Below are 22,395 nucleotides of genomic sequence, written 5' to 3'. Positions count from 1 at the left end.
ACAATGTCTGTGTCTATCATTGACTAATTTTAGATATATACTACAGGGTGTGGAAGGCACCCTAACAATATAAAAGGTTTTATGTATTTCACGTATTCTTTTTTACCCCTTGTCCAATGCAGTTTTACTGCAGATGACGGCTTTACCCAGCAGAACATTAGAGGTGGACTTTGCAATGTCTCTCAACATTTTGCAGTTGCAATTCCAAACAACAATGGTTTCTCGAAGCAGAACCTAGCAATACAATTTCCTTCTAGTATCTTACCTTCCAGCCACTGCCAGCTTCTCTATAATATGGAAAGTTGTCACATATCCACTGATAGATCTCACTGAGAGTCATCTTCTTTTTTGGAGAGCTGTTGATAGCAAAAGTAATGAGGCTGGCATAACTGTATGGTGGCTTGCCATCTTTGTTTTGTGCATCCTGGTCCAGGGTAGTATTTGGGTCCAAAAGTGGGGTTTTCTTTGCAATCCCACCACCAGCCACATTCTGGGCAGCATCTGCTTTCTGAATGGCTGCCCTCATCGTCAACTGTGGCAGCCAATCCATGGACGTCAGGCTGCTCTCCAGCTCTGACGTCATTGTGCTCAATCACTCCTCTACCAGGTACCAATTTAGTTTGTAATCCACACAATAGTTGTTTCACTCCCAAAAGAGAAGCCACACTGCAGGAAATTCCTAGTCAATTGGTTCACTTGATTGGAGGAAGTAGGCTTATTCTAAAAAGAAATAAAAAAAGTCACAATTAACTTCAGAAAATGCATTAGAGAATAATTTACTCCAACAGATAAAACCAAATTTCACTGTGTTAAACCTCTCCAAATGCCTAAAAAATACAAACAATATTAACCTCCTCCACCACACAAATGATATGTTTGATATGGCTGATATGTTTCTCAATTCTTGTTTCCCTGCCTTTGCCTTGTAACCTTTTATCCCAAACTAAGAACCCATGGATCACACTCAATAATGTGGACTCCATGGCGTTCTGTGGCAATGGGGTCCACAGATTCACCATCCTCTGGCTGAAGAACCTCCTTGTCATCTCATTTTTAAAAAGGTAGCCCCTTCACTTTGACGTTAAGCCTTCAAGTCAGAATCTTACCTACTAATGGAGAGATCTTCTCCACACCCACTCTTATCCAGGCCTCTCAGCGTTCTGCAGATCTCAATGGGATCCCTCCTCATTCTTCTAAACTCCATTGAGTACAGACCCATAGTCATCAAACGCTCCACATATGACAAGCCCTTCGTTTCCAGAATCAATCCTGTGAACCTCCTCTGGTTCCTCTCCAAGGCCAGCACATTCTTCCTTACAGTCCTTACTTGGTCTGGCCTACATGTGACTCCTGACTTATAGCAATGTGGTTCAGTCATACCTGGCCTCTGACTAATTAGGAATGGACAATAAATGCTGGCCTAGCCAGTGACACCCATCTCCCAAGAAAGGAAACAAACAAAACCGGGCCAATAAATGAAACATTTCACTGATCTTCCCCACTATAAATATTGGTGATTAACCTGTAAAATCTAACTAACTTGTCAACAGCTTCAGTGCTGCCAGAGGATTTAATATAGTAACGTCACATACTCCTGAAAAAACTATAATTGTAACACGATGTCTACAGTGAAATACATATAACTCAAACCAGGGAAACTGACTGGACTAATAACAGGCCATCAGCACCCCATCCTAGTTGCTCATGAACCTCAAAATGTCTTCAAATTTGACACAATACAAGATTTAAAATTCTAAAATGACTTTTTCCACAGCATCTGGCCATTCCATTTATGAAATTTTGTTCTAGCGAGTTTTGAGAAGATTTGTAGCTCAGGTTGAGGTTCTGGATGTGAGTTTGCTCGCTGAGCTGGAAGGTTAGTTTTCAGACGTTTCGTCACCATTCTAGGTAACATCATCAGTGAGCCTCCGATGAAGCGCTGGTGTTATATCCCGCTTTCTATTTATCTGGTTAGGTTTCCTTGGGTTGGTGATGTCATTTCCTGTTCTTTTTCTCAGGGGATGGTAGATTGATTTGGAGCCAATGTGTTTGTTGATGGAGTTCCGGTTGGAATGCCATGCTTCTAGGAATTCTCGTGCGTGTCTCTGTTTGGCTTGTCCTAGGATGGATGTGTTGTCCCAATCAAAGTGGTGTCCTTCCTCATCTGTATGTAAGGATACTAGTGATAGTAGGTCATGTCGTTTTGGGGCTAGTTGATGTTCATGTATCCTGGTGGCTAGCTTTCTGCCAGTTTGTCCAATGTAATCACAGTTCTTGCAAGGTATTTTGTAGATGACGTTTGTTTTGTTTGTTGTCTGTATACGGTCTTTTAAGTTCATTAGCTGCTGTTTTAGTGTGTTGGTGGGTTTGTGGGCTACCCTGATGCCAAGAGGTCCGATAGTCTGGCAGTCATTTCGGAAATGTCTTTGATGTAGGGGAGAGTGGTTATGGTTTCTGAGCCCGTTTTGTCTGTTTGTTTGGGTTTATTGCTGAGAAATCGGCGGACTGTGTTCATTGGGTACCCATTCTTTTTGAATACGGTGTGTAGGTGATTTTCCTCTGCTCTGCGTAGTTCCTCTGTGCTGCAGTGTGTGGTGCCTCATTGAAATAATGTTCTAATGCAGCTTCGTTTGTGGGTGTTGGGATGGTTGCTCCTGTAGTTCAGTATTTGGTCCGTATGTGTTGTTTTCCTGTAGACGCTGGTTTGAAGTTTCCCATTGGCTGTTCGCTCTACTGTGACATTTAGGAATGGCAGTTTGTTGTTGTTCTCCTCCTCTTTTGTGAATGTTACGCCAGTAAGGTGTTATTGATGGTCTTGAAGGTTTCCTCTAATATGTTTTGTTTGGTGATGACAAAGGTGTCATCCACATAGCAGACCCAAAGTTTGGGTTGGATGATTGGCAGAGCTGTGTTTGTTCGAGTCTCTGCATTACCCAAACTTTGGGTCCGCTATAAGGATGACACCTTTGTCATCACCAAACAAAACATATTAGAGGAAACCTTCAAGACCATCAATAACACCTTACTGGCATAACATTCACAAAAGAGGAGGAAAACAACAACAAACTGCCATTCCTAAATGTCACAGTAGAGCGAACAGCCAATGGGAAACTTCAAACCAGCGTCTACAGGAAAACAACACATACGGACCAGATACTGAACTAGAGGAGCAACCATCCCAACACCCACAAACAAAGCTGCATTAGAACATTATTCCAACGAGCCACCACACACTGCAGCACAGAGGAACTACGCAGAGCAGAGGAAAATCATGTATACAGCGTATTCAAAAAGAACGGGTACCCAATGAACACAGTTCGCCGATTCCTCAGCAATAAACCCAAACAAACAGACAAAACACGCCCAGAAACCATAACCACTCTCCCCTACATCAAAGACATTTCCGAAATGACTGCCAGACTACTCGGACTGGCATCAGGGTAGTCCACAAACCCACCAACAAACTAAAACAGCAGCTAATGAACTTAAACGACCCTATACAGACAACAAGCAAAACAAACATCATCTACAAAATACCTTGCAAGAACTGTGACAAACACTACATTGGACAAACTGGCAAAAGGCTAGACACCAGGATACATGAACATCAACTAGCCACAAAACGACATGACCCACTATCACTAGTATCCTTACATACAGATGAGGAAGGACACCACTTTGATTGGGACAACACATCCATCCTAGGACAAGCCAAACAGAGACACACACGAGAATTCCTAGAAGCATGGCATTCCAACCGGAACTCCATCAACAAACACATTGGCTCCAAATCAATCTATCATCCTCTGAGAAAAAGAACAGGAAATGACATCATCAACACAGGAAATGACATCACCAACCCAAGGAAACCTAACCAGATAAATAGAAAGCGGGACATAACACCAGCGCTTCGTCGGAGACTCACTGATGACGTTACCTCGAATGGTGACGAAACGTCTGAAAACTAACCTTCCAGCTCAGCGAGCAAACTCACATCCAGAATTTTTGTGCTATCTGATGTGCCTGTTTGACTATAGTAATGAAAGTAATTATCTACAGCAAACTTTTTGTTTTAACCAGCATGCTCGATAAATGGCAAAAAACTTATATTTCAAATATACCGCAAAGTTTGCTGTATTATCATGATCTCTGCAATATCCGATCAATCAGTTGAGGGTGTGAGGAAGAAGGCTTGCTGCCAGCAATTTTTATTTAAGGCCAAGTTGCATTATTTATACAAGTGATTTATGCTGCAAACAAAAGCATTACATTTCTATTACTTAGTGCGTGTTTTTATTAACCAGAATTTTTGACCTATCCGGAACTCTCCCGGTCCCTTGGGCTGGTTAATTAACAGATCGCTATTATTAGTCTGGCTGGTGATCTTTAGAACAATACACTTGCATCCTCAGCTGATCCTTGCATTTTACCTTCTGCAACAAACCCCTCAATTTCTTTTTGTCATGTCCACTCTAGCCAACTTCAGGCTAGATCTCGTTTTTTAATCTGAGCCCTCAGTGTATTTGAAATTAGCTGTGGGGCTGCCCTAGCAGGCCAACTGAAATGGAAAACCATGCAAACGCCAACTCCCAGGTAAAATGAAAGAGATTTACACCAAAGCAGCTGTTCTGCAAAAAGTGCACAGTATTTTGTTTTCAACATTCACCAGCTAAGGATTTTGCACTGTTCAATTTTTTTTTAAGTGAAGTTCCTTCTACAGGATATGCACAGTTTCTAATGAAATTGATTTTTAAAGAGTGTGATTTATTTAATATTTACATTATTTCATTGTTAAATGAATAGATTTAAATTTATAAACAAACTTGTTATCTGTCATAACAAGCAGAGATTAAAAGGGGAGGGAGTTTTTACACCAAGCAGAAACAAACAGTCAAGGAAATATCAAGAAAAAGCATAAGGACATCCAAAAAAAAAGCATAATGAAAAAAGGAGGAAGAGCAGAAGAGAAATATCAAGATATTAAAAGTTGCAGACAAGTAATAATGTCAGTTTTCACTGCCAACGTCCCACAAAGGTTGCTAGCAGTTGTCTTGTAATGTTAGGAGAAGTGCTTCCAGAGGTGACAGTAGCTAATGTTTAAGACGAAATTTCTTAAAGAGGTACTTAAGCAGATGGCTTTAAGAAGCTGTACAAAACTGTGGGGCGGAGCTAGATGAAGTCTATGCCAGCGAAGACAGTGCAGGAGAGGTACTGCAAAATAGGATCTCAAACCAAAACTCATTATGAGTTAAAGACAGCTGAACCACAAAGAGAATTGCAATTTGGAATGGTAATTTTGAATTCCTTTCTGTGCAAGATAGGAAATCATCAAATTTGATAAGGACAGGAAAACAGGATTTAGACGAATAAGATAGAGTGGTAAAGTTTCAGACAAGCCACAGCTTATGCAGGATATAAAACTTCAGAAGTCAGTAAAGAATGAGAGAATTCAAACCTCAAGCTGATAAAGGCTTATACATAGAACTTAAGTGAAGTAATATTTTACTTAGTGTATTATAAAACATGTATAAATTTTATATGGACAAAGTCTCTACTGACAGCAAAGATATTATGAAATATAATATTTAAAGAAAGCTCCCCCACCCCCTGCAAAAAGTGATAAAGCAGGAGGGGGAGGTTTGGCCACAACTGCTGTAATTTATTTCAAGAGGACTCTGTTGCACAACTAATGAGGGTTAAGTTCGGAGGGAATGTCCATTTCAAACAGACAACACATAATACATACTTAAGAGCTTGGTCATATTCTGATTGATTCCTGTTATTTCTGGAGTCATATCAAAACAGAACAAGTCACAACAAGCTGTACATTTGAAATTGTGCTGCACTACATACACACACTTCTAAATCCAGGGTGAATCCTTCCTCTTAATAATAACAGATGGTTTGAAGAAGTTTCCCTACAGAGCAAAGTGCTCCTGCAACAGAAATCCAGCTCCAGGGAATTAACAAGGGGCCAGAAACAAGTATGAACAAAACATACTCTGGGTTGAGATTTCCATGCCCATCACCAGAGTGGCTCAGTAACACCACTTCTGGCCCAGCTCTGAAGGACTTATCTGTCATACTGGGCCTGAACTAGGTCGTGAAGGAACCAGTAAAATGGAAAAAAAAAACTTACTAGACTTTGTCCTTATCAATCTACCCATCACAGAAGTATCTGCCCATGACAGTATTAGTATGAAAGATCGCTGTACAGTTCTTCTGCAGACCAAGTCCCACTGTCACACACAACATACTCAAAAGTACACCCTAGCACTATTGCCATGCTAAAAAGGGGCAGGCTGAACGATCTCCCAGCTCAAAACTGGGCAACCATGAGGCACTGTGGGCCAGCAGTATAACTGTATTTGACTACAAACTGTAACCTCATTGCCTGGCACATGCCTCACTCTACCAGAACCCCTAACTGGGAGATTAGCCCTGGTTCAACAACAAGTACATGAGAGCATACTTAAAAATTAGACATCAACCTGGCCAAGTTACAATACAGGACTACTTGCATGCCAGATAGAGTATGTAACAAGCAAAAGAGCCAAGCAATCACACCGGAAGTGGATCAGATTAAACATTTGCAATGCTGCTACACTTAATTGCAAATGGTGATATGTAATTAGGCAACTTAGCAGGGAAGGCTGCTCCACAAGTATCCCCATTCTCAAGGATGGCAGTCAGAGCTGCCAGTAGATGAATCCAGCTAAGCTTTCTTCCGAAGTTCTCAAGAACCGTAGATGCCAATTTTCAATAGACTTAATTCACTTCATGTAAAAAAGTTTAGACCCCGAAATATTACAGTTAACAGCAGTGATGGTCTGTGTTGCAGACGCAGCAATGCCCTGAAACAAGCTGTTTCATTTCAGCTACAACACTGGCATCTAGCCGACAATATGAAAAGCTGCACAGGTATATCCTGCCCACAGAAATCAGGAAAATTCCATCTGGCCAATTACTACCCTATCAATCTATTCTTAATCAAAGTGATAGAAAGCCTTGTGTACAGGATTATCAAATGGTATTAAGGCATCAGTAACCTGCTCAGCTCTTGACCTCATTACAACCTTGTACGGGGAATGCATGAGTGACCATCCATGAGAAGAACAGCATTTGCAAAAGTGTGGCACCAAGGAGTCCTGGCAAAACTGGAACCAAGAACATTCAAGTGGCAACATTCAAATGACAAAAGTGCTGGGCAAATAACAACTGATGGACATTCAATCGTACGATCCCCTAACACCACCATTCTGGAAACAAATTGAATTAGACCAGCCACTTAAATACTACGATTAAATGGGGAGGTCAGAGGCTGAAAGTTTTGAGGCAAATAACATCGACCAACTCCCCATAATATTCCAATGTCTACAAAGCACAAATGAGAAATATAATGGAACACAGTCCACTGCCTGGACGAATGCAATTCCAGCAACTCTCGAAGTTCAACAGCATTCAGGACAATGCAACCCACCTATCAGTGCACAATGGCAACAGCACGTGCTGGCTACAAGATGCGACACAGCAAACTACAAAGGCTCCTTCCGCAGCACCTTCTAAACATACAATCAATATCACCTAGAAGATCAAGGGCAGCAGATGCATGGAAACACAACCACTTGCAAGTTCCTCCACAACCAATTTTTGATTTGAAGCATATCACTATTTCTTTACAGTTGTGCAATCAATATCCCACATCACTGTCCGGAAGCACCGTGGGTTTACCTGCAGATTGAATGCAGCATTTCAAGGTAGCAAGTCAGCAGCACCGTCTCAAATGCAAAGTTAAGCTGGTCAACAAATCCAGCCTCATCAGTAACGGCGACATCTGAAGAACAAAATAAAGCTCCTAATTCTCCTGCCTCAAGAAACACTCCCTCAAAAGAGTGTACTTCCAATGAAAATCACGTCATGATTTCTTGGGGCAAGAATGGAGAAAATAAAAATGGAAATTGAGTTTGAGTTTGAGTTTTCATTGTTGTACAGATGTTCAATGGGGTATAGCATTTGGCATCTGCTATTTTCCATCCTAGTTCCCACAACAAGTAAGCAGTCTCAAGACTGTCAATCTGTACTGTGGAGCCATATCCCGCAGGAGCAGTTCTCTAGTCATTTCAAGGATATTCTAACAATGTAGGAGATGCTTTTCAGCCATCTTGAACTACAGCTGAATCTGTACTGGAAATTAAACAGTCAACATCTAGTCTATTATGCTATCATTTCACCAACATAGAAGCAATAAACTTAAGCAAGTTTATACAGCAGACCCAAAAACAAGTATATAGTTTACTTTTTTTAAAAAAGTACAGATGTGTGGCTCTATACCCATGATAGTTAATACAATAAATTTTGTTTCACCCTCCACAGATGCTGCCAGGGCTGCTGAGATTCCCCATAATTCTGTGTTTCAGATTTCCAAGATTCATAATATTTTGTTTACATTCGTCAATTTGAGACTAGCTTTTTGAACTTAACAAGGTATAGTGATGTTCAAAATCAATTAGAAATGAGGGAAGAACGGAAGAAGGAAAAAAAAGTCAAAGTACTTTTTTTGACTTCAGTTTTCAGAAGCCTTAACCCTGTCCCAAACACTAGTCTAGAAATGTTCAAAGCCTACAGATCCAGGAACAGATTGTCAAACAGCCTGCAGTTCACTTTGGCCAGTAATGGTAACGCAATTTCATTAGTATAGTATTGTAAACGAGGGAAGCACAAACAGAGAGAGAGACAGGACAGACATTTTTTGAACATCAATCAATCATTGTTTTAAACAAGATGAATTTCAACTTTCTCAGGAAATTGGATGGCTATGATAACCAGGAGATAGTTTGATAATGTAGACTGACAAATTTCAACATAAATAGTTCACATTGCAAGGATCACACCTGCAGCACGCACAAGAAAAAAAAATCAAGATTCCTACAAAATTCGTTTCTGAATATCTAATTACCCAAAACCACCTATTTGCAGGCATTGTTATGGTTGAGAATTATTTTTACAAATGAATTAAAACAGTACCTTTGGTAAAACTAGATAAACATCACCTCAGATCTGTAGATTACTAATAGTTCTCACGGGGGCAAAGGATACACATATTGCAAATCAAAAGCAAAGGAAATAAAGGGCAGTCCTGGACTTGAATGCACAATCTTGCAAGGAATTACATCTTCAAGGCTCAGGATTAGATAGCCAAGCATTCCATTACACTCAAGCCCCACCCACCAAAAAGATGGATAATTGTGTTTTCTCAGGCATAACTGGTATTTCCACTAGAACTGCTTTTTCCATTACCCAAATTCTCAACTCATAACATCTGCAGATAAACAGAAATCAGTCAACATTTTTGGGGAGAAAGACCCTTGGATATGTGGGGTCGAATCTCTGGGATTGAAAATTTTGACTGTCTTTCTTAAATGCTATGCAGTGCTTCTGGCTTTTTCTGCGCGGCATGGATTCATTCATTAACGTCCAGGGCATGCAAAAAAGGCTCTCAGCCCAATGAGTCCAGTGTCTTGTATGCCTCGACATTGCTAGTGTGCAGCTAAATACTACATATATATTATGAGGGTTTCTGTTTTTACCACCCCTTCAGGCAGAGTTCCCTCCTTGTTCTTCCTCAGATCCCCTATAAACCTCCTGTCCCTTACCTTATTTTTGCCCCTGATCACTGATGCCTCTACCAAGGGCAAAAGTGCCTTCCTGTCTACATTGTCTATGCCCCTCAAAAATTTACACATCTCCCCCTCATTCTCCTCCACTCCAAGGAAAGCAACCCAGTCTATTCAATCTCTTTTCATAAACTCTCCAGACCTGGCAACACCCTGGTAAAACTTCTCTGTACCGTCTCCCGAGTAATCATGTCCCTCCTATAATGTGGATTCCAGAATTGCAAAAAATACACTAGCTGCGGCCTAACCAACTATGAACGTAACAGGTAATTTATTCCAAAATAATCTTAGCACTGAAATTGCCGAAGACCTATTCCAAATACAAGGTCATTTTCAATCTAATAACCATGCTGCATTTTAAATAAGTTAAAACGTTATAAAGCAAGCACTGCTGAGAAAACAAAATCAGTTTTCTAAAAATATTCAGAGTACTACATCTATATTCAGTCTAATTACATCCATAAAATAATCACAGGTGAACAATTAGTATAGTATACCTGTAGTGGATCTCTGCTCTGGAGAGTCAAATAGATCTCTACTGTCCCAGGAAATCCCCCTCATATGAATGAATGGTTTCTGTCTTAATTAGTCACTTTGGAAAGCATTTCAAACTCAATTCATTAAAACTTTGTAATTTTAAAAAGCACTATTAAATCTACTCTAAACTTTGCTCAACTTTCCCCTATTCTAAACTGACAGAAATAATCACTGCATTTAAACCTCTCCATAGAACTATAATTTTAGCTGTCATTTTCCATTTTATGCATTATGCTACTGAACTTAAGATTACAACAGAGGTGCTCAAAAAGCACACAATACTCTGTGGCGTATTTTTTATTAGTTTATCTCTATGCTCTCAGGCAGATGTCAAATATTCTGTGGCACTATTTTGATAGAGAGCCAGGGGAGTTCTCCAGTGTCTTGGCTGTTATTTATCACTCATATCTGTTATAAAAACAGATATGATCATTATCACATCATAGTCTGGAGAAGGTTCCTCGGCACAAACTTGCTGCTGTACTTTGTTAGCTGCAAAGCTTTTTTGGCTGCCCAGTGGTCATGGTACATGCTACATAAATGCGCATGTTTTTCCTTTCATGGCTATATGACTGCCACATAGATGTTCAAGGATTTATGTATCATTAGTTTTATGTCTCTCTATGCACACCACTGTTCATCTGGTAACTCAGGGGTGAAAGTCCCATTCCAAATCTGAAGAACTATCTAGGATGGCACTCCAGTACTGAGAGAGTACGGAGTGCACCGTAATCTCAGAGATGCTATCCTTCAAATGAATCATCAGACCAAGGCCCATCGCTCCACATACATAATTGTGTGGATGTTAAGAGCCCAAGGCATTATCTTGAAGCGGAGTAAGTGGGTTCTTCTAGTTGCTCTGGTAAATATTGATTGATTATGAAAATAGATTACCATTTCATTACCATTTTGTTGTTCGTTGGAACCTGGTTGCCACTTTTGTACACAAGTTAAAAGCAGTGACAACACTGCAAAAAAGTGCTTTTGGGACATCTAACAGTTATTGAAGGTTCTATATAAACACAAATTTTTCTATTTTTCACTTAATGGTGACACACAGAGGCAGTGACAGGAAGGGGACTGTCAAAAGAGAAAAAAGAGATAGGGAGTATGAAGAAGAATGTAAAGTTGAGTCAAACAATAGTGTGCAGCATCATATGCTGCATCAAATTATAATTTCTATTTATATTTCACAACATACATCCTATTTTTATCAATCTGTACTTTATTATCCAAATATACTATTGAAGATTTTCATCCCAAACAATGCTACACTCAGGAGCCCTGCAATGAATCCAACATATTCTTTAACTACTTATTCCTTGTCAAAGGTCAAACTAATCAACCCCCTCCTATCCTGAACAGGCTAGAACATGCTGGAACAAGTCGAGATTAATTGGTAGCAGTTTCTGGCACAAGGAGTACTGGACATTAAGTCACCCAGAACATAACTAAGTAATAATGTAGTGCAGATTAGGACAATTTGGAAAGACAATAAATTCCCTTCTTCAGTTATTTATGGCAGGTCACATCAGTCAAATACTAAGTTTTATATGGAAGCAGCAGCCAATAGGAGGCAAGCACTCTCCCAGATTACTAGAATAGGTAGTAAACTCTTAGTCCCCACTACAACCTGGTGTCACCAGCTGGTGCTAATACTTAAATGCAAAATTCAACTTGTCAAAATTCTGAATGTTATACTGGTATCCATTGAATTTAGATCGTTGAAGGGCTGTCCTATTTAACAGTCACAAGATATCCCTAACAAAAACATTTCATTGTGAGCTGAACAGAGCAAACCTAAGACAAACACAGTGGGTGCAGATTTAATTTCAAAGTCATTTATCCTCTCACATTACCATCAATTTTATTCTGTTCCCAAGCTACAGATCACCATAGGTCAAAAGAGTAGCGCTGCTGTCAACTTTCAGCCAAACCCAATCCAAGTAAGGATGCAATAATGAGAACTAAAGCAAATTGCATAGTTCTCTTAATCTTTCTCATTGTCATATAAAGGAGGATCTAGCCTCTACATGCTGCAGGGGGAAGAAAGGTTAGAGGTCAAATCTGAGGCAGATATGTAAGACACCATCATTACACAATGGCATAAACTTTGACCTCTAGCTCAAGGCCTTATTAGACAAGATTCATATTTATGAAATAGAATAATGCACAGATCACAAGAAAAAGCTAGCATTTATTAAGTTTCTCAATAAGCTTTCCAAACCAAGTAGTACTTTTGGCACAGTCACTGCTGGAACTTAGGAATCAAACGAAATTTATTACAACTTGTCATAGACAAATGCCAGGTTATGATTTAAAGTCTAATTTTTAAATCTTTGAGCACTGAAAACATGAGAGTGATAAATGAGGAATAGTAACTAAAAACAGAAAACATAGCTAGATTCCTTGAAACCACAAATTACACTACTTTAGTCATTTCTCTGAATATCAACATGCTGGGATTGAGGGAATACAATGGTCATTTAGCACATATTAAATTCATACAAGCAAGCACAGCTAAATGAAGACGTTTAATGCTTCGTTAGTGAATCAATCGCCCACATGGTCAGTAGGTTTTAAACCTCTGGCAGTTCAACATTTCCGTGCTGGCCAGTGAGGGGCAAATGTTAAATCAGCTGAAATTAGTCTCCTAATTCATAACAGACTTGGGCTCACACTAAGAAAAAGCTGCCCTAAATTAAAGAATATCATGCTGATAGAGTAGGGAACATTGGCCCAAACAGGGAAAGCACTAAAAGCAAAAGAACAAATTTGCATGACAAAACAACTTAGTTATTTCCCAGAAAAATATTTTCTGGAAATATAGCCACTAAAGCAGAGGTGCCCTCAAAAAAGGTTTTCGCTCTTAGTTTCTGCCTTCCACAAGTGCACTCAGTTCTCTTGAGGGGTCATGAGAATTTTCAAGCCTTGAAATGGGCTCACAGTGGGAAAACATGGCATTAAAGCTTAGTATCAGTGTAGTTAATTTACACAAAGTAGTGCCTGACAATCTGCAAATGATGTGAAAGTAGCTTCTGTTTTGTCGGGCTAGTCTTGAATATTTGTCAACATATATTGCCAGAAATTTCTGCAGTTTTCAAAAATATTTCCACAATATTCATCTAGGTCCCCCATTTTTTACCTCTTGCTGTGAAGATGTCATCCAAAGAATAGCAACTCTAATGGTGCAGCACTCTAAATCCTGCACTGAAGTGTCAGTCAACATCATACTCAGGCCTATGTGGCTTGAACCTATTCATTTCACTCAGAGACAAAGTTGTCAAATGAAAGGAGCAGGACAAATTTTATTCTGAACTTAACTCTATGCCAGGAATGATTCAATGATAATACTCATGCTGCAAATGAGAGATGTTTAATTCCCAACTATTACCTTGATGAGCATAAAATTCACCAAAAAAAAAAAGGCTTCTTGAAGACTCCTTTCCTGATTTCAACCAGACTTTATACTTAAATCAAATATTCTTAAAGAGATGAAAGATATTATGATAATTCATTTCAGTTGTGGAATAAAACAAGGAAAAAAGAATTCAACTTCTGGACAAAATGAGGCCCATAAGTCAAGTAATGGTTTCCAGTTTGTCTGGCACACAGACAAGAGTTGGCAGCAAGCGCCACTTACATGAGGCAGTGGGCATACTAAACCAGATTTATCTACTCCCTACAGAAAACATTATACAGAAGCTCATTTTGTATTTGTGAATGGCAAACAATTGAAGCATCTTATGGAAAAAAAATTTGTCCTGATTTTTAGTATTTATTAGTAACAATATTTGTGACGGAGCAGCATTTCAGTTCAAGATTAGGAAGACAGCTTTTTACATATTGATTAACTACAAAGGTTTATGGGGTGTAGGGAGGAGAGAAGTGCATGCGGACTGAGCTCGGTCTCTTTTCATTGGAGAAGAGGAGGAGGAGAGGGGACCTAATTGAGGTATACAAGATAATGAGAGGCATAGATAGAGTTGATAGCCAGAGACTATTTCCCAGGGCAGAAATGGCTAGCACGAGGGGTCATAGTTTTAAGCTGGTTGGTGGGAAGTATAGAGGGGATGTCAGAGGCAGGTTCTTTACGCAGAGAGTTGTGAGAGCATGGAATGCGTTGCCAGCAGCAGTTGTGGAAGCAAGGTCATTGGGGTCATTTAAGAGACTGCTGGACATGTATATGGTCACAGAAATTTGAGGGTGCATACATGAGGATCAATGATCGGCACAACATTGTGGGCTGAAGGGCCTGTTCTGTGCTGTACTGTTCTATGTTCTATGTTCTATGTAAATTCTGTACTCAATATCAAAAACACAATTGTTGGAAAATGGAACACCTTCTCATTTAGCCACACAGAGACAGTACTAAGCACAGGCAAAATCGGGTATAATGCAATTGATTGCAGGTTAAGGGTCCTGCTGTTCAGCCCCAGAAATGTGCTCAGTTGCAGTCTCAGAAAAATCATTAGCCATTCCTTTCTTCTCCATTTATCAACATCAACCAACTTGTGCTCTTACTCTACAAGGGTGCCATGTGAGGGAAGTTGTGGTGTGATCAAGCACACTGGGAACCAGACTGAATCAAACCAAATTCAATTTCCCCATTACCTTTGTTGCCAACAGAAAAAAAGATCTTCAACCGTCAGCATAGTCTCAATTTGAAGACTTATCCCAAAGTCAAAAGCCAGTGCCTGTCTAATCCTCAATCCCCTACTTATGATACATCAAAAATTGTGTTCCACATCTCTCTCCATTCTCTTGCCATAAACCCTCACCCATCTTTCATACACACTTAATTTCCCTTTTTGGCATGCATCATTCCAGATCTGACATTTGCCACCCTTCATGCCAAGTTGCTAGTAAGCAAACAAAGCAAAGAGATGGCCACCAGGGTCACATCTGGTATCCAGAAGAAACCAGCTGGTGACCCACAAGGTTAAGCATTCAAGTAGAGAATGACCACAGTATACAGCCAACAGGACATATATTAGAACTTAATGCAACAACATTCATATCACACAACGCAGGTCTCCTTTACCCACAAACTAGACCTGAAGCACAAAAAGCCAGTTGGTCCTGCAACTTCAACTTTCAGAAACAAATTGGATTCACTCATACACTAAATTATGGCTTTATCTACTTGCACATAGGCCTAGTGTTCGAAGGCTTCAATGGGGACTGACAGTATAAAAATAAGCAAAGATAAATTTAAATAAACATCAGTTGAGCTGCAGTTAAATACTGTGTGAAATTCTGTATGCCTCAGTATAAATAGAACATTTAAAAGTATCATGTAGACTTTGTTTAGCAAGAAGATACGTGGAATGGAAATCTACAAATATTGGTTATCATTCTAGGGATGACTTGGTCAGTTTAACAGCTGCAATGTAATACAGAATGACACCTATTACATGGGTTCAATCTCTGTATTGGCCACGGCCTCTGTGGTAGCTCACGCAGATCTCCTTTCGTGCCTTGCGCTGTACACAATGAGGAGTGGCATATTCATGCTATGGAACCAATGGTCTCCCTTTAATGATGAAAGATGCCCATAGTCCTTGAGGTCTGAGGTAATTACTAGATGAGCGAGAGAGTAAGAGCATGGCAGAAGTAACACATTGTGTAAAGAGTGAGGCCATTCATTCCCACAGAAGAAATGAAGGTGCAGCGTGTTTTTATTAAATGCGAGAGATTAGATAGTGATGATGCCCAAATGAACAAAGATACTGAAATCTCTAAATTACTTAAAGTTAGCAAGCAGGTGTAACAAGCAATTCAGAAGGCAAACTATACATGAGGATTTATGGCAAGAGGATTTGAGTACAGCAGTAAGGAAGTCTTGCTGTAATTGTACAGAAAACTGGTGAGAATACATCTGCAGTATTGTGCAGGGTTTCTGGTCCCCTTGTCCAAACAAGGATATACTTGCAATAGAGGGAGTGTAGCAGAGATTAACCAGGCTGATTCCTGGGGTTATAGGACCATTTTATGAGGACAGATTGAAGAGACTGTGCCTGTATTCTCCGAAGTTTAAAAAAAATGAGAGCTGATCACACAGAAACATACAAAATTCCTGAAGGGATAGACAGAGTAGATTCAGAAACATGTTTCCTTTGACTGTTGTGTCTGGAACCAGGGTACACCATCTCAGAAAGACAACATGCCATTTAGCATGGAGATGAGGAAAAACTTCTTCACTCAGAGGATAGTCAGTCTTGGGAATTCTCTAAGCCAAAGGGCTGTGGAAGCACACTCACCAAGTAAATTTAAAAACAAAAATTAATAGCTTATTATCGAAATCAAAACCTCTGGAAAGAACACGCGAATATGACGTTGAGGTAGAGGGCCAATCATGATCCAGAATGGCAGAGCAGGTTTGGGAACTGAATAGCCCACTTCTGCACCTATCTTTCTAAAATTAATTTATATCATGCATAGACTGAGGGCAAAATGACAGTTTCAATACCTCTTGGATCTTGCAGTAAAAAAATTGCAGTTTCAGAACACCAAACTGCTGAGAGTTTCACTTTCAAGCTGCAAATGTAATAGGAATTTGATTTTACAGTGAATTATGCTAAAGTTGGTGCAAACGAAGTAAAGGTGATGGCACGTCATTACAAGAGAGATCACATTTCAAAATCTACCACAAATCACAGCATACAAATTGACCCTTCCCTCCTTTTTCAACCAAGATATCCTCGTTACACGAGTGGTCAGCCTCATTTTTTCATCCACGAATTGATGTTTTGCTTAACAGTACCTTGAACTGGACACAAAAGATCAAGACAGGTTGCATTGCAAAAATATTCAGGAATTTAAGACAACCACTAACAGTACCCCACACATCAAAAAAGACAGGAAGTGATCAGACAAACCAAAGACTTATTTATATTTGGTATAGATGCCAACCTGATTCAGAGGGATTTTTCAAGATTCAGAAGTCAACTTATAAGTCAACATCGACAGAACTTCCAGCGTTGTAAAACATTTTGGGACTTCCTGTGTTTGGGATTCAATCAATACAGGCATAGATGATTCATTTTAACCACTTTTTAAAAAGTGTTCTCTAACCACTGATCCCTGCACACTTCCAACCCCACATCCCGTCATGTCCACCATTGGAAAAAACTCACCTAATTCATTGAAGCTTTACTCAAAATTCCAACTGTCTTGGATTTGGCTTTCTATTTAATAAAATCAATAACTAATCTTCTGAACCATACCCTTACCTTCATCTTCAATGCCCTCATCCCTAGTCAAATCATTAAGATTACGCTGAGTCACCTGTGACATACTGTTTTTGTCACCATTGTCAAGTGTAAGAGGCATAGCTCTGAATGTACATTGTCAGCAACTGGCTTAGTCATTCATTTCAACTAAGGGTGAGAAAATGAACATTGAAGGTAAAGTTGCAGGAAACAAGATAGACAGCAAGAGCTTCTTTCATTACATAAAAAGGAAGCCAGATGTTAAAGTGAACACAGATGCCTTAAAGAATGAGGCTGGGGAAATAATGGGGAATCGGAAAATGGCAGAGCAGTTGAATAAATAATTTGCATCAGTTTTGACAGAAGAAGGCATTAACTGCATTGAGGACAGACTGAATACTTTGGGCCTGTACTCATTAAAGTTTAGGAGAATGAGAGGCATGCTTATTGAAACAAGATGCTTAGTGGACTTGAAAGGATAGGCACTGAAATGTTCTTTCCTCTTGTGGGAGAGTCTAGAAACAAAGGGCATAATCTCAGGATAAAGGGTTGCACATTTGAGATGGAAAAAAGACAAATTACTTTTCTCAGAGGGCAGTGAATCCATGGAACTATTTTACTACAGAAGCTGGGTTGTTAAGTATATTCAAAGTTGAGATAAAGAGATTTTATCATGGGGTGGATAGGGCAGGAGAGAAAAGAGAGAAGGGCCCAGTTACGTGGAAATTTACAAAGGTAAAGTGTAAACAGACAGTAGGAAAGTAGTTTATTAGTGAGGCAAACTGCTACCAGAAAACAAAAGGAAAGTCAGAGCATGTGAACATCATAGAATTGTACATGAGGAGGGCAAATTGAAAAGAGGATAAACTTAAGGGCTATATCTGAATGCGCTGAGCATTTGAAATTAAATTAATAGAGACAAGTGGGTACAGTTTGGTGCAAATTATGGCTACATGGATATAGGGAGACCAGGGCTGGGAACTGAATATCCAAAGATACATTGCTTCGAGAGGATAGACAGAAAAGAAAAGAAAGTGGTGCAGCTTTGTTAGTAAAGAATACAAATCAGGACTGGAATGAGAAATGCTTTTGGCACATGAGATCACTGTGTAAAATCAGTCTGGGTGGAAGCAAGAAATAGCACGGGAAAGTGGTCCCTGTGAGAGTAACCAACAAATCCCCTAACAACTACTGGGGGTCAGTAAGAAAGGTATGGCAGCAATCATGTGATTTTGATATGCATATAAACCACATTAATCAAATTGTCAAGGCTAACTTTGAGACAAAGTTCATACCGGGCATAAAGAGACTGTTTAGTGGAGCAATGCATTATCTCGGGAGCTGGCTAGTTTGGATTTAATATTATGTAATGATTTGGGATTAACGAATGATCTCAGTGAAGAATCCCCAGGTAAGAGTGACCATAGCATGCTAGGATTCAAATTCAGTTTGAGGATGAGAAGCTGGAACCCCACAATGTTATGGTGTTAAATTAAGTTAATTTCACAGGCATGACGAAAGATTTGGACCAAGTGGACTGGGCAAAAACACAGAAAAGTAGTAGAGTTGTTTAACTATGGCAGACACTGGAGATAGTCAATCCCTCTCAACTAAAATATACTCTTGAGACAGATTCAAAGAGTGGGGGAAAAAGCAAAAGCTAAGCAAGAAAATTAAAGAGAACATAAAAGGGCATATCATAACGAGAAAGGTCAATGGTAGACTGCAGGATTGGGAAGTTTTTTTTAAAAACGTCATTCACAAGATGAGGGTGTCGTTGGCAAGACCAGAACTTGTTGCCCATCCTAAATTGCTGGAGGGGAGTTAAGAGTCATCACTGTGCTTCAGCAGTCACATGTAAAACAGCAGTTTCTTTCCCTAAAGGCATTAGCGAACCGGATGGGATTTTCATGACAACTGACAGTCATTTCATGGTCAACAGCAGACTCTTAATTCCAGATTCATATTGAATTCAGATTCCACCATTTGCCTTGGTGGAATTTGAATTCAGGTCCCCAGAACATTACCTGAATCTTTGGGTTAATAGTCTAAAGATAATGCCACTAGGTCATTGCCTCCCCTTAAAAGGCTGAGCAAGGGCTACTATAAAAGTAATAAACAAAGAACAAATATTAATTATCAAAGACTACTGTAAAAATATTAAATCAGATAGCAAAAATTTTTGTATATAAAAGAGATATAGCTAAAGTGAACGTGGATCCCATCTCATTGGGAGAGACTGGGGTGTTGATAGTCGGAAACACGAATGGCAAAGTTACTAAACCAACATTTTGGCACAGTTTTTAAATGGTTGAGGGCACTGAAACCATCCCACTGGTAACAGGCAATTCAGAGAGTACAGAAAAGGAGGAAACTGAAGCAATCATCACCGCCAAGGAAGATGTCCTGAGGAAACTACTGGGATCGAAGGCAGACAAATTCCCAGGGCCTGACAGCCAACATCCTAAAGTCTTAAGGTGACAGCGGCAGCAGAGATAATGGACGTGTTAGTTACAACAGTCTAAAATTCCCCCAATTCTGGGTAAATTCCAGTGGGTAAAAAATTGCTAGCACAATAAAGGGATGGAGGCAGAAGAAAGAAAATCACAGAACAGTTAGTTTAACACCTGTAGTTGGAAATTTATTGGAATCCATTAAGAAAGTGGCACAGGACATCTGGAAAGTTAAAATGCAATCCATCAAAGTCAGCATGAATTTATGAAGGGTAAATCACGTTCGACTAATTTGCTTGAGTTCTTCAAAAGATGTAATAAGCTAAGTGGACAATGGGGGTCCTTTAGATACAGCATTTGATAAGGTGCTGCAAAAAAGGTTAATAGATAACGTAACATCACACGGGGTATTAGCTTGGATAAAGGATTGGCTAACAGAAAGCAGAGAGTTGGGATAAATGGGTCTTTTCCTGGTTGACAAGCTGTAACAAGTCAGGTACCACAGGGTTAGGGCCTCAGGTTCTAACTATTTACGATCTATACTAATCACCTGGATGCAGGGATAGAATGAACTCAGCCAAATTTGTAAATGACACTAAAATAGGTCGGCAAATAGAATGCAAGGAATAAGAAATTTAACATGGATATAGATAGGTTAGGTGAATGGGCCGAGATTTAGCAGATGAAATTTAGCATGGATAAGTGGGAGGTTATCCATTTTGGTCAGAAAAATAAAGAGGCAACCTACCTAAGTGGAGAGAAACTTCAAGATGCTTTGGTGCAGAGGGTTCTGGGTATCCTTGTGCATGAGTCACAAAGCTAAAATGCAGCTACAGCAAGGAATAAAAAGGAGACAAATACGATTTTGCCATTTATTGCTAAGGGATGGAGTATAAAAGCAGGGAAATGTTGCAATTGTATAAGGCATTAGTGTAGAGAGCGCTGCCTGGTTTGCTGCTCACCAGCTCCCTGGTTTTAACACTGAGCTCAGGTAGTGAAATGTGTGGTGTGATGGAAATCACAGGAGGCAGATGCTTCAGAAGCAAAGAAAACTCTTTTTATTGAAAAACATGCAAATTGAACATATTTACAGAAAAACAAGAGAGTGAATGTCAAAATCCAACTATTACTGACAGACCTGTCTCACAGCTAACTTGACCCCAAGTTAAGCCTGGCAGCCAAGACTTGCCACAGTGGATTTACTAGTTACAGTGAGTGGTTATTACCTAATGGTTGACAGAGAGCGACAGGGAGCCCAAGACATTACCTGTTAACCCAAATTCTTACCCCACTTCCCTCCTCGGAGTGCCCTACACTGTTCGCTCCTGGACTCCACCTTCCCTTATCTAAGACGAGCCAAGCTGGGTTAAAGAATCTCAACAATCTTAGGCTTACCTCTGGAGTGAAAACTCTATTTCGACAGGCTCTTGTTTGTAGTCTCTTGCTGAAGCTGGGACTCTGAAGGGCCACAAATGCCCTAACAGTCAGTCTTGTGTTGTCCGCTAATGCGGTTAGGCACGTTGGACCTGGTGGGTGAGTACATTTCTATTCCTTCTTGGGTGTCCTTATGAGCGGTTGTTATCTCAGATGGTGGTGAATGATACCGGAGTTGCCACAGTCAGCCTTGTGTTTCTGGATGCTCTCAGTTGCCTCCAGACGTCAAGTGGAGGCTCATAGTTGGTTGATTCGGTGGTTACGAGGGTTTCTCTTGCTGTGGAAAGTTTGTGGAATCCTTGACTTGAAGGCATGTGTGAGAACTTTTCTTTTAACTGTTAAGTCTGACCAATCTTCTTTCTCCTCCTCGCGCTTTGGCTCAAGGACTCCTTCAAGAGCAAGATTTCTTCTTGTTCGAATGCGAGAACTCCTCTTGCGAATTGCTCACATTGGACGCACACCAAGACCTCGTCAGAGCACACACCTAGTTGGTACTGGGGCACAATGCTGGTATCACAGTGCATACTGCTGGGGAGAGGGCCCCAGCTGCACCCTCCTTATCTCCTCCCAAATCTGGTTTCAGCTGCCAAGCTATTGCTCCTCCTCTCAGGGCTAAATGAGTTTCCGGATCACCAGAGGTGGTGTGAATGGCTTGTTGATTGAGGTGAATGATTTCAATGGTTTAAATGTCCAGTATTTCCCTTGGATGGGTATTCATTAAGTTTTGACTAGTAGTGTGAATGTTCTTTCATCCAAAGGTGAAACAGATTTACGTATAGCAGAATGATATGGAATGTTCGGTATTTCTGTGCCTGGTTGGAAATTGAGTGGAATTTTACCTCTGCAAACTCCAGAAGGTCCGAAGCTGTTTGTTTCCTGCAGTCTGACTTCCATTATTTTAAGCTGCAGCATGAGCCGCAGCGTTCCTTTAGTTTTGCAGCTAACCCCTGCTCCAGACATCTGCCGCTGGGCTTACACATCACCCAGTCTGTCACAAACAGCCTTTTCCCGGTTCACTTGAGGCCCATGATTTCTTGAGTCGCAAAGTTTACTGTAGTTTAGGCCAATGTAATTTCAACAAAC

General features: G+C 40.1%; 1 protein-coding gene across 10 annotated transcripts in view; it reads right to left on the bottom strand.

Moving 5' to 3' along the window:
- foxj3 (forkhead box J3) overlaps nt 1–22,395 on the bottom strand; it is a 124,643-nt gene that overhangs the window by 61,020 nt on the left and 41,228 nt on the right. For all 10 annotated transcript variants that reach the window (XM_048561230.2, XM_048561229.2, XM_048561233.2 and 7 more), the window contains exon 2: nt 266–720. In XM_048561230.2, coding sequence (XP_048417187.1) covers nt 266–583 — 318 coding nt within the window. In that variant the 5' untranslated portion in view covers nt 584–720. The remainder of the gene's footprint in view (nt 1–265; nt 721–22,395) is intronic.

This window comes from Stegostoma tigrinum, chromosome 28 (genome assembly GCF_030684315.1).
Source record: "Stegostoma tigrinum isolate sSteTig4 chromosome 28, sSteTig4.hap1, whole genome shotgun sequence".
Classification (NCBI taxonomy): Eukaryota; Metazoa; Chordata; class Chondrichthyes; order Orectolobiformes; family Stegostomatidae; genus Stegostoma; species Stegostoma tigrinum.
This window is presented reverse-complemented; position numbering and strand designations above follow the sequence as displayed.